We start from the raw sequence: 18,413 nt of genomic DNA, 5'->3' as shown, positions 1-18,413 counted from the left end.
CTCTCTCTCTCTCTCTCTCTCTCTCTCTCTCTCTCTCTCTCTCTCTCTCTCTCTCTCATTCTCTGGTCTGCTATGCATTGAATTTTATTAAAGTTCTAAAGTTTAAACGAACGTTTCATAAGGCGAGCCCGCGGTTCGATAAAAATTTTCCAGCGAATCTGGGAAATAAAACGACGAGAACTCGAGGTCGTGGCATTATTGCGATGCTCCCAGAGGAGGTGGGATCGCCCTCAACGTTCCTTTTTTCCACTACCGTTTTCACCCTCGTAATTTCCTGGAAGTCCTGGCTTTTCAACGTTGGTCTCATCAAATAAGCTTCGGCCGCGTTCGAGTCTTCGAAAATTCCCTCGTTTCTATTCGCCCTGCTCGCGTTCTCGCAATCTTCTTCCGTTTAAGCAGCTAGCGCGCGAGCAACAGCAAATTACTTCCGAGCTGCTTGGCGAGGGGGGCAGCCGAGGGGTTGAAGTAGCCCGTTGCGTGTCACGCGAAAGATATATGAGCTGGTAATCGCTTGGAAACTATTCCGGTGAAAAAGCACCGAAGAAAATACGCTTCTTCCTTGAAAAAATTTCGCGTTCTATCTTTGTCCAACTAATTGGAACTGGGCCATTTATCGTGCCGAACAAACCTCTCCGAGGGTATCTTTCGTGTTTGGTAGAACGGACACGAAGGTACGAACACGCGTGCGGCGATATAACCTGCGGAAATATCAGAAAACGTGAGGAGAGAACAGCTTCGGGTCGGCTTGTTAATTAAAAAGTGTAACAACTGCGTTTCTCTACATTTTCATTTGTTCCTCTCTCGAAGATGTCATTTTGCTAACAAGGAAAGTAGGGCTCTCGAAATGCAATTTTAACAAAAATATTTAAAAATTCTTAAACAGAATACGTTAACGATCGAACGTTAACAAAATTGGCATAAGAGTGACGTATTGAAACTTTCTGTTCACCGTTCGGAAATAATATTTGTCCAATTCCGATCTTGATCGTGAAACATTTATTTTGGGTACTGGGGAGAACGTGGAAGGGTTGCGACTAGCTCTGAAAATATTGTCCCAAATATGAATTCGCATCTGGGGCATCCGAGGCACCGAAAGGCACCCAGTTACATAGAAAAGTAGATTATTTTCTGTTCCGGTTGACGTGGCAGCCCTTTCTATCCTGTGCCACAGTTTTCTTCTCTTTCCGTACCACCGTTTTATTAGCCACGTCTCACTTTCTTCGCCTGAAACGCGCTCGTTTACTCACCCTGTATGCAGTAACCCCGAAACATTTCAGCTTTAACGCCCTCCTCTTTGCATAGCTTTAGTCACTGTTCGGCGGCTCTTGAATGGCCCGAGGATGTATTGACGTATCGCGAGGGCTAAGCTTGCACACATATTTCAACTTAGCCTGCTCCAGTTTTGCTTAAACGAAAATCTTGCTTTACATTTTTATATCAGCACGGTCTCGATTAATCTGTAATCGAGTTCGCGATTTTTTGCGAGCTCAAGTGTTAAAACAACGTAGGTGCGTAATTACATAGCGAGCGCAGGTCTATTCCACAAAAAGGAAAATCTTTAGAAACATTAAGAAAAAAGTGTATCGGACACGGTTAATTTCGAGATAAGATATTTGTACAAACGTTTCCATCTATCGGACCTAATGGCAACCAGCAAGATTATCGAGTAAATTTCTTTGCAAAATACGAACGCAAATATGACAGAATGTTGTTTAAATAGAGGGGAAGTCGTAATAGCGATCGTTATCGATCGACAGATATCCTTTCTTCGACGAGTTATTATTTTTATTCGATATTCTATGTTTGGAGCTGACACCTGTCGCCATCTTTAAAGTCTTTGTAGAGGTACGGAAATGTTCCTGCGGGGCAAAAGATCAATAAAAGGGTGCAAACAATTAATTTGCTAAGATTCGCGCTTTCGCGAAATTTTAGGGAATGTTAGGTCGAGTTAACTCGATTTTCAGGGTCAATCGAATAAAAATCGAATAGCATTCGACAGTAAAACACAGCTTAGATATGTATTCGTGTATTTCACGTGTACTTCTTACGTTCTAACACTTAGCGATATTAGGTGAACTCCGTTTCACGAAAATCCACCCCACCGATCGAATCATGACCGTACAAAATTGTTATTGATTTCCGTTAACGAAGCGTCGATCAAAATATTCCGGTATTCATGGCATTCTTAAACGATAAAAACAACATTTCGACAGCGAACCCGAATTATCATTTAACTCGATTCACGGTCGAAGAAATCGAATAATTTCAACTGCAAATGCAATAATTGGCTATCGATCGACCGACGTCGTTAACATACGTTCGGAAGCAAAACGTAAACGTCGCGAACATCAATGATTTTTATAGCATCCCGTTAATCTACCCACCTAATCAACATTTCTACCAAAGTAGTTGACTACGCTAAAGTGAAGAGCGATACGATCTCGCGAATTTTCAATTTCCATGCTCGTTATGGCTACAGTTGTTCGGAAACGATCGCGGTTGGCCGCTCGTCGTGTATCAAGAATTAAAAAGTACATGGACGCGTACCGAGGAATCAAAACGCATTATAATCCTCCGAACCAAGAAAACAGTTTGCTTAAAGAATTCTACGCTCGGAGATAACAATAACAACGATTAAATGATTTAACGCATAACTTGAAAACGATATTTTCACCTAACAATTACATCATTGGGTAAAATGTACCGTATTGGGTTCGCGATGCATCGAACCATACATTTTACGCAAAAAACAGAAACTCCTTACGGGATAAATTATGTTAAAATCTCGACGGCTACATGGATATACGCTTTGACACGTACACCAACACGTTCTCCTAATCATCGAATCGAGCTATTTCGTTAATTCTATAAAGACCACGACTTCAACCCTTACTTTCTATAGCGTGCCAGAAAGGACAAAATCGATATCCACTTTTATCATTCTAAGAAAAAAACGAACGGCGTCGATTAGCATGTTTCTCCCTTAAAAATTACAATGCGCGAAGCGATATCAACATCAAATGTACTATCGGTACGTCCTACGGTTAACGTCTAATCGTAAATCTACGCTTAAAATGTTCCTTTCGCTTGAAAATGAGTTCGTTTAAAACGTCCAACTAAGAAAATAGCCCAGCTATTTAACGGTAAGAAAGGTTCGCTTAAAAGTCACGAAGAGTGTCCTTGTTTATTTCGACGTGGACGATCGGACGATTCGATAATCGTTTCGTTCTTTAATTAATATACTTGCTCCACGTACGCGAAATCAAAATCCTTCGAAAAGAAAAGCTCTTTGTATATCGTTAAAAGTAGTCAAAGTTCGTCTAATTGCACGCACATGATATAGTGGATACAAAGATGTGTACGATATGTGTGTGTCTGTGTGTGTGTTTGTGTGTTTGTGTACGTGTATGTGAAAGAATTGGCACGGATAGACGCGTTATACAAAAGGTATACATTGTGAAAATTGTTCCCACTTCCTGGCTGTGAACATCTGACTCATTTTCCCATCGATCTCATTGGTCCTCTCGAGCACGGCTCGATCATCGATCGTTCTTCGAGGACGATAAACGCGTCGAAAAGATCGCGAGACATACATACATCTATACATTACACCGCGTATTCTACCTTTGAGCCCGTGATACTCGCAAAATATTGATAAGCGTATTCGGTGAAGTCTCATCACAAAAGAAGAAGAAGTGTCGTCATCGGAGAGTATGGTCAGGTATTCCCAGATTGGAAACGCTCGACTAGCTCGTTTACACAAATTGGCGCGTTCCGAATCGGATGTTCTTCCCAACGTTTCCCATCCAGTTCCATTCAAGAAGTCTTCAGAGCGCATCGCAGGAGTTCGGCGATAACGATTAGCCTATTATTGGTGGATTTTCTTCGCTTGGCCGCTATTCGACAGGTGCTTCCACAAGCCAGTGATCAATGGCACGTCGCGAAAGCTATCGGCCGTGGGCTATGCCTGCTACGAGCACATCAAATCCACGGATCTCGATTCACCCCAGGCGTTCTGCATTTTGAACCCTGTCGTTGGCCTCGGTACAACGTGGTGCGACGTCGGCGTCGTCGTGTGCCTCAAAGTCGTCATGGGAATACTGGTTGCGCTCTTCTTCGGTATCTTCTTACCGTCTGACCCTGTCTCCTCCTCGAAGCAGACCTGAAAATGTCGTAAATTACTTTCTGTTCAAAGGGAACTCTTCCGTTCGACTTTACGTAGGTTTCGACGAGCATGCACGATGCATCATTTCTTGGAACGTTTAGTATAACACTCGACTCAAAAGAAACGTGGTCGAGATAGGTTCTGGCAAAGAAATTCTTTGACATGAAATTTATCGCTTTGGTCCTATGAAAACTTTTAAAAGTAGCAGAAGAATAATAATAGTGGTAAGAGGACAACACAAAGTAATACTACGGAAGACACTCGATTGCGTGGTACATCGATTACGTAGATGAAAATAAATAACAAATGTTGAATGTAATCTTTACGTACGAGTCTTCCTTTTCGAGAAAATCTGTATTCGTTAGAGTACGCTTGCGACTTGACGGGCATGTCTGACCATTGCTGGCTTCTTCCACTTGCTCGGGTGTTCGTAAATATCGATCTACATATGCAGTACCTTTTTCTTTAAACGGTCACGATTGATTAGATCATTTATATCGATGAAAACCAGACAATATCCCCTTGAATGTTTGCGAACGCGGATGAAAGTAGATTCGTCCAGTAACGGTCAGACGCCCCAGTAGTCAGAGCCTCTCAAAGATCTTCAAAATTGATTCCCTCGGAAACGAAGGCTCGTATAGAAAAATTATATTCTATATTTCTGATTTATTTCCTTGCAAGAAATTGCTCAGTTTACGGTTGTACGTCTATTCTTGTCCAGTTCAAACCATAACATGCTATCATTCAGGATTTCTAAAGGATCTGACAACTTTTAATCGCTGTGATGCTTTTAATTGCAATACGCAGGAGACACTCGTTTCCTTTTCGTCGCTCACCCATGAGTTTCCCGCAGATTTATTAGTCTCGTTCGACAGATCGATTAGAAGATTCTTCTGAGAGTCGTTAGCGTTGCATCGCTGATCGCTGCGCTTGTTCTGCTCGTTGACTTTGTCCACGGACTTCGCGTCCTCGTCCTTCTTCTCCTTCTCGCCGTTCTCTGCGAAAGAATCGCGGTAATTAAATGGCCATTACGGGAACGAGTTGCTCGCGCACGAGTACAGTACATTAACGGGCGCCGAGTAAACAACAGAGTCGAATTCCCATTTGCGTAAATCGTGAAATGAAACCACTCACGGCAGCTGTGCGATAGGGTTTCCTAGATACACTTTCATTACCGGCCCACATGAATACCAATTTCGAAGAGTCCCTATAACGGGGAAACAGGACCTTCGGCGCACCGGCACTGATTTCTAGCTTGCCGCTAATTGGTAGCTTCGAGTCGTTTCATCCTACGAAACCGTGGAATGGCGCAGGCTCATTAATTACCCATGCGTTGATGATTATTTACCCTATCGCGTCCGGAACATTTGCAGAAAATGCCCCCAGGCACGCCGTGAACGCGTCGCATCACGCGTATTCATTCGACGAATGGGTCAGGATATTTGTATTAGGCGAGTGCTCGTTCCTCGCAGTCCATCAAGTTTACAGTTGACAAGATACACAGAGCGCGATGCACATTTCAAGTAATACATATCTCTTTTCATCTACGAACATTTATTCAAATTTTTGAACTCATTTTATTTTCGCATAAACACGTCATTATGAAGAACACCACGAATCTTTTTACAAGGTAAATTCCTGTATCAAACTCTCCATACGTACGTATTAAACAATAATCTCTATGCCAATAAATACACATTTATATGAACGAATGAATAATACTAATCTGCAATAGGTTTCAACAGAGATCATTCTCGGATTGTCCATTTCAATAATTCGATCATTTTAACGTGGGTCGCAATAATTGTATTAACTAGTCGCGCACGAAGTCGACGGCTTGATGTAAATACCAAAGACCTATGAATTCATTTTTTCAATTAATTTCTGCTATCCGATAGGAAAACTCTGTTTGCTCGCACCCGAAACGATGAGCTTTCGAAAATGTATTTACCATCCGTTCCTGAATAAACTAATTTAAGCGATGGGCGTTCGCAAACACGGAGGGCCGATGTTATTTAATTAATTCAATTGCTCGATAGGAGATTCCCTTCCACTCTATAATTTATGCGGATTGCTTTTAACGATCATCTCGAGAACGCGCCGAATTATGTTCCATCTAGTTTTCTCATAGTTTGGCGCGTAATTATTTGCTCGTCAAGAGTAATCGCGGCTAATTCCGTTTGAAACAAATGTGCTCGGTCAGCAGTGTCTGGGCAAACGAAGGGAACCGACCGGTTGTAATTGTCCTAGTTTTCCGTAATGCTCCCTGCCGGCCAGTATGAAGTTTAATATTACCGGACAATTTCCTGTGGCGCACTCGTAACCTTCGCCGAAGCTCTCCGCAATATCCGCACTCTCGGGAAGTTAAGTGCTCGGCCACACGGGCATCGCATCGCATCGACGCCGACGTTGTACCTTTTTATATGGCAGATCAAGCGGCGCGGGATTAAACTTACTTTTGGACAGGGAGTTATTTTTGCGAGATCGTCGCGTCAAAGGCATTAAAAGCTGTCGAGAGAACTTTCTACTCGACGTTCGATTCAATCGTCGGAGCTAGGACCGTGGCAGGCTATTTCACGTCGAAAGCAAAACTGTGTTTTTTACTGATTTATTAGGTGTAGAAATTAAGTCCCGTAAGTATTCGTGCCCTCTATATTTATCGAAGAAGTCTAATTAAACTTGATAATTGATGAATAAACTTCCCACATGTATATATGTACAATCACGAATTGATTTGGAAACATGAAATAAATGTAATGAGAATTGATTTCTACACTTAATACAAACATTTTCATCCTAACTTTTTGGAGAAAACCTCGAAGTAAATTAACAAGACATCACTGTCCGCGAGTATAGAAAACACAAAAAAGGGAAAAGTATGAAAATTTGTACTTGTAATATGATTTCTGTCTGATGATTTCATGTACAACTATATATGAAAAGTCTATGATACTACATATTTCGTGATGGGTAAAGTGTTGAAGTGATTAAATTATTTTCTGCTCTTAGGGGTGTCTTTCCGCCCCCGTCGCGGCCCTGGTCAGAGCATGACAAAAGAGATTAATTTACCTACCGCTTCTGTCGTCAGTTAACGAAGGGCTCTTATCTTGGGCGTGATGGATCCTAGGATCGGCCTGGGACAGCTGCCAAGCCTCGTAAGCCGTGTTAAAGGCTTGAGCCACCGTTAGTGTCACCGTTTGCGCCATTTTTCTTTTCGGACAGAGGAACGCGTGACACTCCATCGTTTCGTTCAAATTTGTCGCGATGAACGCGAACACGTGATCGTGGGTGGCATCCGCCGAGCAATAAGAGATTCTGAAAGCAATTCAAAAGGTTACCATTAAACTAAAAAACTAATCGATTGATTGCTGATGTTTGCGCAACAGCGATACATAAAAATATGCAAATACCGCGCAATGAAAACCTATTATTAATATCATTACGTAAATGTATCCGTGTAAATTGTCTCCAGCGTTGCGTTACAGTCTCTTTTGGTCTTTAAGTAGATCTCTGCAATCGCACTGCCTAGATCGCTACTGTATAATTTACGATAATGCGTCAGAGAATGTTGTCTTAACATTCCTCCCCAAACTCGTGTATTTATACACTAGAAATTAATGTTCCGTGGCGCGATCACCTAACAGTCGCCTAAACGACGGACACTGGCAGAAAGCATAAACTGTCCATAGATACACTTGCTCGTAATATGTAGATCGTTTTCATCCCTCGAAAGAGCATGTCTGCGAGAACGTCGAAAATTTCCGTTGGTTACGTAACAGAGGGATTACAACGAAGGGAAGTTTCCCTGAAAGCACTCGTAGAAACTACCTCGGACCAGAGCTTGGAACGTTGAAACGCACAAAATTAACAAGCCCGAATCCAACTTTGCACGTCGCTGTTTCGGTCTTGGTGGGTCGCGTAAAAAGATGGTAACAAGTATCAACGTTCCGTTTTTGAAAAAGTGAAGACTTCCATTCGGTTGTTATTGACGATCGAATATAATTTAACACAGGCAAATTTTACAGACATCGCAACGTAAGAACGAGGGAACCGCGAAATTTCTCGCCCGTGGAACCACACTGAATCAAAGGAACCCTCCTCGATACTAAATCTCGCGCCTTAATTGCGTTTAAACTGTGGCCGCTTTTATGGTCTGGTTAATTAAGGCGGCATTAATAGCGTCGATGTGTTACAGCAAAGCCCGCGGATACCGTGAGATTAAGAAAATATATAGCCAGGATCGTTACCACTTTCCTTCGTTTTTTCCAGCAAACCGTAAAATTTCTCGTTACCACTTGAACGCTTTTCGGGTGTATTATAACAGAACAAAGCCGGTGGCGCGAACAATAGGGAACTACCGTATTCACCGGTGGGATTTCACATTCAAGTGTAACCAACCCATTTGGATTGCTGTTCTTAGCAAGGAACGCTTTATTACGGTACGTTTCGCAAAAAAATATCGTGTACACGGCAATAAAATGTAACACCAATGCCTCGTGCATACAAACTTCAATTAAATATTACAAAAATCTCTGCGCGATGTAAAAATAAAACTTTAATCCGCTTGTTAATTGAAGCACTCCCTTTAATTGTTTTTGAGATTAATTTTTTGATGGCACGAACATGACTGTGAAGAATAAAATAACAATTATATAAACACTCGTTTCGATGCCGAATCAAATATTGAAGCAACCGTTCGATAAATCGAACTTTTGCTGTAGTGAATAAAATAATATTCCTTAACCAGAATCGAATCGCGTTTCGTTTGCTGGTCGATATCGTAGCGCGAGATTTCAGCTACGTTCTACCTGAAATATCGAATATTATGTTCGCCGACACTGGAGGAAAATTTACAACGCAGCAACGTACACGGTTACGTTGGATTACAACCTCAATCGTCCGCGAACGCGTTTCGCTAAACAGGAAACGTCTTTGATACACGTTCGCGAGTCTGTCTCGTTTCGTACGTACCTGTATATGGATACTTGTAGCTGATCTTCTTCCGTGGCGAGGTCCGTCATTCTGATACCCTTTAAACTCACTGCTAGAGAGACTCGCTGCAGCTTCTTCCCGCTCGCTTTTGCCTGCGATGTGAAAAGAGTACCATGAATATCTACATTCCTCGTACTTCATCCACTCGACACATTGTTGAAATTTAAAACGAAGTTATATGGTAATAGATGCTTAAAATTTTGATTGATTTAATACATATTACTGTAATTATTGATTACGTATTGCTTTAGAAGTTTCACTGCTATTTTTCTATACAAATTAAAAACACCATTTTATTTTCTTCCGGTATCGTGTGAGATTTAGGGACAAGGATTGGTAACATTGTAGTGTGCAATTGTGTTTTTTGAATGACTGTGATTCAAGTACACGCCAGAAGCCAGCATGAGGCTTTCGAGACGAGAAGCTCCGACTCTTAGAAGTAACGGAAGTTCCTGTTCCGCGGAAAACGTTTCCGGGTGTAACAATACTCTCAACTCCATCGAAAGCGTTTCAACGTTGCCATTAAATGGGCACTGTCAATGCAACATAGGATTCCGTAGGCAAGACGTATATTTCTCTGTTTAAGGTCTTCGAGTAGTGTAATTTTATTGAAAATGTGATCGATAATCGTTACAAAGACATGTTCTTGTAGAAATTTGATTCGTCAAATTGTAAACCTAGATTAATGACTAAAAACGTGAGCCTATTTTTAGACTGCGTATGTTTAGCCATTTATGTCAAGCAAAAATGCGAGGTTGTAAAAATGTATGAGATATTGAGAATAAAAAAAAATGTTACAATTCTTGATCTGAATCTGTAAGGATATAAATTTGCACAAACATGTAACTGATTTGACATAGAAACACGTAACAACAATTTTGTATGAAAATTGTATACGTTACACGCACAAATGAATATTGGTTTTATTTTGCTATTCGAAATATTTGATATTCAATTTTCGATCCAGTTTTTCAATCTCATGTTTGTGCTATCCGCTGTTGAATTTTCTTGAGACATTTTTATCCCGACGAAGCGCACTGTTATTCGCCCTCGCGGGGGAAATGTTTTCGTAATAGGAAGGATTATTGGATTACCAGTGCAGCGGGGCTCGAAGCAAAAGAAAGAAGGTTTAATTCCGTTTTCAGTAACCGAATATCTTCCCATGAAGCAACGGTGGACTCCGCGTGGTATTTTATGGTAACGCAGCAGCGAACCTCAGGCGAACTAAACGCCGTATTTAACGAATTAACTTGCCCGAAGATTACGCGAATCCGCTTTAATCGCGGACGTCCTACGAAACTGCAAGACGATCATCCTCTTTTCCTGGAACGAGTCACCTCTGATAGAGTTTAACACGAGGAACGTACTTGCCAAGTCCCTTTACATGAAATAAATCGAAAAAGTACGGTTTAAACGCAAACACGATTACTGGACAGTCAACGAAAGCCCTGATTAATAATGGAGTAGAAAGGTTTATACAACTATAAGTTCGTCGTTAGCGAGGCCAGTAAAACCGAATTAATTCATTTAAACCGATGAAAAGTTGCTGGAAAATTATGTATTTAGTGGATGGAAAAGTCGTCTGATGATAAGTCTGTTTCATTGCACGGGGAATCTTCTTATAATGATCGTCGAGACGAGAACAATGTAATCCCTTAGTTGGCTACGTGTTTCAACGAAGAGGGTCGAAGAAAGGTTAAGAACCACTGTTTCAGAGGGAAATTCGTCGTCGACCGCAGTAGTGGTCGGCGGTAACTTTCAACCAGCGAGCTGAGAACCTTTATCGACCTTATCCAGAGTTATCGACCATAGTTTACTTCGTCGAGAAATTAATGAGCCAGCTACGACAGGGGTTATACGCCGGGGAGATTTATGCGCGACTTCAGCCGTCGGTCCTCTTTTTTCAGAAACACCTCGATCACCCTTCGTGGAAAAGCGATTTTCTCCCGAGAAGCGATTTTCATTTCCCTCGTAACGCGCAAAATTGGATACACGCAGCGATACACCGATCGATCAACTGTAAAGCGATTCTACCTGTAATATTGTTCGCTTCTTTGTCTTCTTGTCGATCCCGATGACGTATCGCAATTTCGCGTCGCGGAAAAACGCACGGATTGGAGCCAAAGTTTCCCCAAGTATCCACTCGACACTTTAATGTCGGCCTTTCTTTCCCCAGACGCGATACAACGTCCGCGCGTACGAGCTCACTCGTTAAAATGAATAATTATGCTTTTCCATCTTTTTCCCTAATGTGAGACAACCGGAAAATGTATACCGTATAATATCAAGCAGCAGAGTTTTCATTAGGTTACGCGCGAGCGAAATGGGAAATAAATTTTCCAGCGGCAAGCCATCTGCTCGTAATTTAAATTCATCGTTGTTGGAAACGGAGTTGAGCGCAATTTCTATAAATTTTACCTAAATTATTGTTCAAACGAGAAATTATTAACGAAGAAGGGAGGTTTGGATGAAGGGAGAATTAATTACTTGTCGTACGAGAAATGTAAATTAAATTTTATTATTATGTACTATTTCGTTATGTATCGTTTAAAATGTGTGAATATAAAAGTAATATTTTGTTTTCTTAATCTTCTAGCCACACATTTATTATGCACTCTTTTGACCTCTGAAATTACGGTGAAATTACGGTGTTTCCTTTAAATTTATATACAATTATAACTGTTATCAATGGTCTTATCTGTAGAATGTTTTCTGAAAATAATCAATGAAGGGTTGAAAATTCCTTATACCATATTGCAATCTGCATTCCAGTTGCAATCTTGTTTCAAACACTGGTGGTTGCAAACACTGAGAACGCAGACGATGAAATGAGAAATGTAGGAGAACGTCCTCCGTAAAAGCGAGAGGAAAGCGATCGTAAAAAGGAGAATGGATTAAAATGTGTACGTACCATCGTAATGACGGTCTTGATGGCTTCCGCCGTCGCCTCTTCGCTCGAGGGCGTCTCGACGAGGGTACTGCCCAAATATTTGAGGGTGAACCGGGCTTCCGACGCATCCTCGGATTCCTCCTGCGTCGTACCCGCTGAACCGCCGCCCTCCACACATTCGCGACTATTCGCCAGGGCCCATTCCTCGCATAATTCTGTAAGTTAACGTCGTCCATAGTGAAATTCGTCCTGCAACGATCGCTCGTTAGTTCTTGGCTGATATCGCATCGAATTAATCTCGTTTAATGCGATAGAATACAAGCTAAAGTTTTAAATAACATTTATTCATGTACAACCTTTCGTTATATTATATACGTTTAATAATAAACGATATAGGACTGCTATAGTAAAATGTCCTCAGCAACTTTTACACGGATTGGAGCGTTTGGGCTTACTAGAAGACACATTGTACGATAAAAAGTATAAATCTGCGGGAAAGACAAGACGCGAGAGATAAATTGTGAAATGGTCAGTCGGAGATTACGGTTGGCAGTAATCTACGCAGGACCTTTGTCAGTCGAAGCTGGTGAACATGCAACAGCTCGCCGAAGATAAATATCACAGCAAATGGAATGAGGGATTACCGATGTAACATTAGGCCTGATACGTGTAACCGTGTAAACCAGTCTGATCCTCTGACCGCGTCGCATCGAGAGTAGCACGTGTGCCAATAATGGATGATCGTGAGCTGTAGGTATCGTCATCGCGTCATCCTCTTTTGATTCATATCTCAACGCCTAGTACATCTTCTATCGACCATTCAATCTCTGATATATTACCTATCTGTTTCTGACGGAATTTTAATTCTTCCCTATTTTTGATCTTGGACTCTCAATTTAATTTCTATTTTTCTCTCTCTTCCACGAATTCCAAACAACGCCAATTATGCACATTATTCATGGAATTAAGGGTTCCCGTATTCCAAACAAAATCCTTTCTCCCACGCATTCCAAATGACGACAATTATTTCCATTATTCATGGAATCGAGGATTCTTGTGTTTCAACTAAAATTGCATGAACGAGGCGAGGAAAACATTCAGCGATATCGTACGACAATGGAAGCCGTCTTTCCATGAAAATAGTTTTCAAACATCGGGGGAGGGCAGTTCCACGAGAATTTTCCCAGATATAGGTTCTCGCGCAGAATTGTACACGTTGGTCAAACAGTATCGAGCGTCGAAGTTCTCGAAACTGTTTCCACGAAAGAAAGAGGTATATTTTCTCACGAACGGGGGCGAACGACAAAAGCAACTATTCCTTGGAGAAATTGCGAGAGTTCCTGGAAGAGTCGAGCCAAGTTCTTACTACTTTTGACATCCAGCGCCGAAGGTAAATCGATTCCGTGGCGTTTTACTGCGATTCTGCGAGCCTTCCTCTAAAGCGTCGAAAGTTCGATGAAAGGATAAAAAGAGGCGCGACGCGTTAACGTTAGATAAATGTTTGTTCTCTCTCGCGATGCTCGAGGAACGGACGATAAGAGGTCGCCGAGATGCTCGTCGAGGATGGTTCGAAAAATTTCCCACCTCCTCGCCAAGGCGTGCCTTGCACACTTGAATTTTCCTTCGTTCGGTAATTACGCCCTCCAATTTCGTTTCGGTTCCCAGCGACGCTCCAATTAAGTTTCCCGCACGGCTTTCCTGCGTCTGCGATCCAATTAGACGTTCCGACGATTGTTTCGATGTCCGACGATACCCTTTGTTCTTGCGAGCTCGCACAAAGGACGAAACGTTCATTGAAGCTGCTCCGGCGGTGCTCTCTTTGTCGAAAAACTTGGCGTTTCAAGAGTCCATCTCGACAGACAATTAGCAAAAATGCTTTGCAACGCGTCTGTCCGTAGCAATCTTTCCCTACCGTGAAAGGAGCCTATTCAACAACGACCAAATCTCCCCTACCAGATTTCCCTCGAGTTTTCCGTAGATCTGATCTTAGCTTTCGCAAAACAATGCTTTTCTGCGGGCAATCTAGCCGAAGAACGGACTGAAAGAATTTAGAAATAACTCGAGTTGATGCAATATTTTCGAAGTGGAGGACTTTGAGAATATAAATTTTGTAGCAGACAGAAATATCTTATGAATTTTAAACTTATATACAAGTGTTGAGAATAAGCACTATATTCTTGTATTTTTAACGGTTTACGAAAGGTCAGCAGTACCTGAGGAGAACACCAGTTCTCAGTTTCACGCGATATTGATACTTAAAAGTACACCTAACAACTAAAAATACCTAACAATTATGTGCTCACAGACATTCGGATTGATTTCCCTTGGAAAAATGCGCCGTGGCTGCTTTTGATCCGTCAAAAAACTCTCCTGCGTGGCCGTCGGCTGAATTTTTTCGAGTAAAAGCACCCCTTGGAGCATGACGAGCTTTCTTGCTCCTGTCTTGCGCACAAAAGAATTGAAAGCAATTACCGCGTGTATTTTTAGCAATTACTACACGCCGTCGGTACAGCGCGCGCCGTCTGACTCGGAAAAGTAAGCCACTCGCATAGTCGAGACTACCCCGACACTTCAACTAGCAGGAGTCTAATTTCCTCTACGCAGAAAATTCGACGCTTTTAACACTTTCGTGGCCGACGATTCGAGCGCACGACCTGAAACTGGGTGCCTCGTGTAATTCGCGAAACGCTGGAAACCTTGTTACGAAACTTTCTCGGCATTAGTTTTGAACGTAGCAGATTTTCTCGCTTTTAACAGGCGACGGTTTCGACCGGAAACGTTGAGCCTAAGGAAGGAAAAAGCAAATTAACTTTATTCTTGTCACTTGGGTTCTCTCTTTTTAATTGTAGGACAATTTTATATTAACTCTTGACGCTATGAGGTCATCTCTAGGTTAACAAAATTATTTTTCTTTAGAAGCCTCAAGTCACCTGACGTGACACTTGTCACAGTCGATAAACTAAATTAATAGGACTCCGTCGTATTAAAAAAAAATACTTTGATAATATGCGTATGTGCTCATGAATGTTTCTTATCACACGTTCAAACATAATCGCATCGAATCACATACGTAACTGATCCCTCTAACAGCGTTACGTCCACTGCAAGCAACTATAGATTCAAATACAACTTAAGATTACGTCAGAGATTGCGATGAAACTATCTCGAGGAGGGTGAGATGATTCGCTCCGAATTTCCACGATATGGAAAGAGGAAAGTTTCCGTAGAAAATATCCTCTCGTTCGAACAATAAGTAGAAAAGTATGATTGAATTTGGTATGCAACGAAGCGACGGCGAGTCCGATTTTGCTCGCGAATTTTCGCGGTTCGTCGACGCGGCCATTATTAAATTTAGCAGTTTCCAATTTCTACGGAACGCCGCAAGCCGCAAGAACAAAAGAACGACGAGGGAAGGTGAAAAATAGCGGATCGAGATTTTCCGTCGGCCTGGCCACTCAGTGGCGAACCGCAAATTAAATCTTCGTCGAGGCGTTTTACCGCCAGGTCCACGGCGACCCTTCGATTGCGGATTTATTTCTTCTTTTGCCGCCTGCCTGAATCATTCAGGAGGATGTCCCGGCTTATCGTGGAAACCTTGGTGCTCCGTCTTCGAAGACATGTTTATTGCCGTGGCCGAAAACGAAGACACAATTTCCTCGAAAGGACTGGTACTAAAAGGATCCTTGAAAAAATAACCACGGGACATATTTCTTCCACGTTTGACATAGTTAAAGTTCGTTCATTTCAATCCCAAACCTGTTATACGTTAGGCAAAACAATTGGTAAGGATACAAGTAAAAGAAGGTAATGTTGATAAATAACAGGAACAACGCAATAGGTAATTGTCGTTAGCATAACTGTTCCTCGCGCAATGGCAACTATTACGATTCGTTAATATTTGCAACCCCTGTCGTTCGTAGCATCATCGATCGTCCATAATTGGCCACCATGTAGGTTCCCTGAATTACGCTAACGAAGCTAATCACACGAATCGATACTAGGTGGTACTGTTCGAGTGCCTTTCGAGAATTCTTACTAGTCTCGATAAAACCATCTCTGCATCGAATTTGCGATGAATACTCAATTTCCTTATACAATCTGACTGACTGATACATATTTTCTAGATTGCATCAAAGAATTATCTTGATTCTTTGACTAAATTGTATAACGTTTCTTCATAGGATCATCTAATTTTGCCCTACTTTATTCTTATTTTCGTATCGGATGGAGACTCAAATTATCTGTTTGAATAAAGCTTACAAGGGAACATATTCAATGGGCGGTAGATTTATGTGGGAGGTAGTTCTCAAAAAAATATTTGACACGCGTTATTTTTCATCGCCAATCGTCCACATTGAAGGGATGAAAACAGCCCCTAAAGCGGAGGGTGAAAAACGTTTTTTTAACTAACTTGGAAACTAGAGGAACCAGGACAAAAATTTTTGTTTTTAAATTATGTGTTCTTGAATGAGTAATTCATTCATCCCAAAATATTATCAGATTCGTAAAAGCTTTCAATTCAAAGTGACTTCAAGTTACAGATATTCGACCATATTGCAATCTTCCTATTGATTCGAAGCTTTATCAAGTTTTTAGCGCAGGATGCGCGTTTCCACGTGTTAGTCGCACCGAAATAATAAAATGCTCGAATAAGAGCCTCGCGGAAAAACGCGCACGTTGACGTGAAACGCAAAGCCTTGCTGGAATTTTCTTTGTTCGGACGGACATTCTGGTTCTTTCGGTACGAGTGTTCTCGAGCTCATTGGCCGCGTAACATCGCGTGTTGGAATCAATGAACGGAGCTTCAATAACAGCCGAAGGAAAATCGAAACCAAAAAAGAATAGCGACGTCGGGGCTGAATGACTCTTCATTTCCTGTATTTCCCGGCCGTGATCCACCATAGGATTCCATTCAACGGAAGAGCTCGAAATGCGAGCACCGCCCGCGCTTGTATATGTATGTACATCCCCGCGTAGTCCTTCCGTTCTTTCTCCCTCTTCAAATGCGATATCACTTCTAACCAGTACGCGTTTTCGAGATATTTTTCGACGGATTGGTCCGACCTGGACGTAAAATATCGAGGAAGCATTAGAAGAATTCCAACGATGAATTGCAGCTGGTGAGAATGCCTATAGGTGTACGATCCACTGGAAATTCGATGGAAAGTTCATTGAAATTGAATTCATTTCTCTGGGAATGGAAAGACTCAAGTTTTGTCTATGCTATTTTATATAAAAATTGTAAACTATTAATTACGAGTAGATTAAAAGTGGCGTTGGATGCGTTGGATGAATTATTCGAGATTATTATTGGATACTATTCTTCTGATTCAAGATTCCAAGTGCTACGTTTCCAATAATAGTAAGTATAACACAAAGTGTGATACATAACCAGATTAAGTTGTATATTCATAGACACTACATTAGCACTTTATAATTATCTTCTTGCACCAGCCCACACTTACTAGTGCTTTTTTTAAAAAAATGGAAAAATGTTGATTATTGTGTCATGATAAGAACCTGATAAAAGTGTTCGTTCTAATATCAATATACAATGTTCTTTTATAGACAATATATTAACAGTCCATAATAGTGGATTAAAATCCTAATAAAAAGACTTCATTCGCGAAAGTATCGATAAGCAATCATGCCATAATCAAAAAACGACCCAATTTCGCGTTGCGTTAGAGCGTTATAACTGTATCCAGCGATTAAATTTAAACAATGACTCGTTCGGTTCCGCGCGTCCGAATATCGATATCAGCGACGAGCCTTACAACGGAACAGTTATGGTTAAACGATTTCATGCTCGCGGGAAATTGCTTTCGCGTCCGATACTGTTTATCGCGATTGTTCCGTATTCATTGCTATCCACGGCCGCGATATTAAACGCATTAATCGTAAACCGTGTTGCATTAATTAGCGATTAAATTATCCGATTTCGTCTCGTACACATCTTGCTCAAGAATACACCGTTAATTTTCCACAAAACGCGTGACCGATGGACTCAACGGCCGTTAAATATTCATAAAAGGCAATCGTTTATGAATCGCGTGCTAACACGGTATGCTAACGACCTGACGCGGTGCGAGTTATCGCGTAGCCGCGAGTAGGCGCACTTTCCCGCTAATTGCTTAAGTTCTGGCATTTTTATTATCACTATACATCCCCCTTCCCTTTCTTTCGGAACAACACAGATTTTCCCAAGCTTCCATTACCTGTAATTCTACAATTATTTATACGTTCACTCAATTAATAGCTGACTACAAATCTGAACGACATGGAGCCGTTCACTGCACGAATCGATTAACACCACTTTTTGTGAAATCTTAAATTTGAGTGTCAAAGCACTTGATACAGTCGTAA

General features: G+C 41.5%; 1 protein-coding gene across 2 annotated transcripts in view; it reads right to left on the bottom strand.

Moving 5' to 3' along the window:
- Positions 1-2,010: 2,010 nt before the first annotated feature.
- LOC128892123 (low density lipoprotein receptor adapter protein 1-B-like) overlaps positions 2,011-18,413 on the bottom strand; it is a 59,788-nt gene continuing 43,385 nt past the window's right edge. For both annotated transcript variants that reach the window (XM_054152262.1, XM_054152261.1), the window contains exons 2-6: positions 12,069-12,262; positions 9,137-9,249; positions 7,239-7,480; positions 5,002-5,162; positions 2,011-4,162 (exon numbers count right to left, since the gene is read on the bottom strand). In XM_054152262.1, the coding sequence (XP_054008237.1) occupies positions 3,971-4,162; positions 5,002-5,162; positions 7,239-7,480; positions 9,137-9,249; positions 12,069-12,262 (902 nt within the window). In that variant the 3' untranslated portion in view covers positions 2,011-3,970. The remainder of the gene's footprint in view (positions 4,163-5,001; positions 5,163-7,238; positions 7,481-9,136; positions 9,250-12,068; positions 12,263-18,413) is intronic.

The sequence above is a fragment of the Hylaeus anthracinus genome, unplaced genomic scaffold (assembly GCF_026225885.1).
Source record: "Hylaeus anthracinus isolate JK02 unplaced genomic scaffold, UHH_iyHylAnth1.0_haploid 12002, whole genome shotgun sequence".
Lineage (NCBI taxonomy): Eukaryota > Metazoa > Arthropoda > Insecta > Hymenoptera > Colletidae > Hylaeus > Hylaeus anthracinus.
Note: the sequence above shows the minus strand (reverse complement) of the source record. Positions and strands in the feature narration are given on the sequence as shown.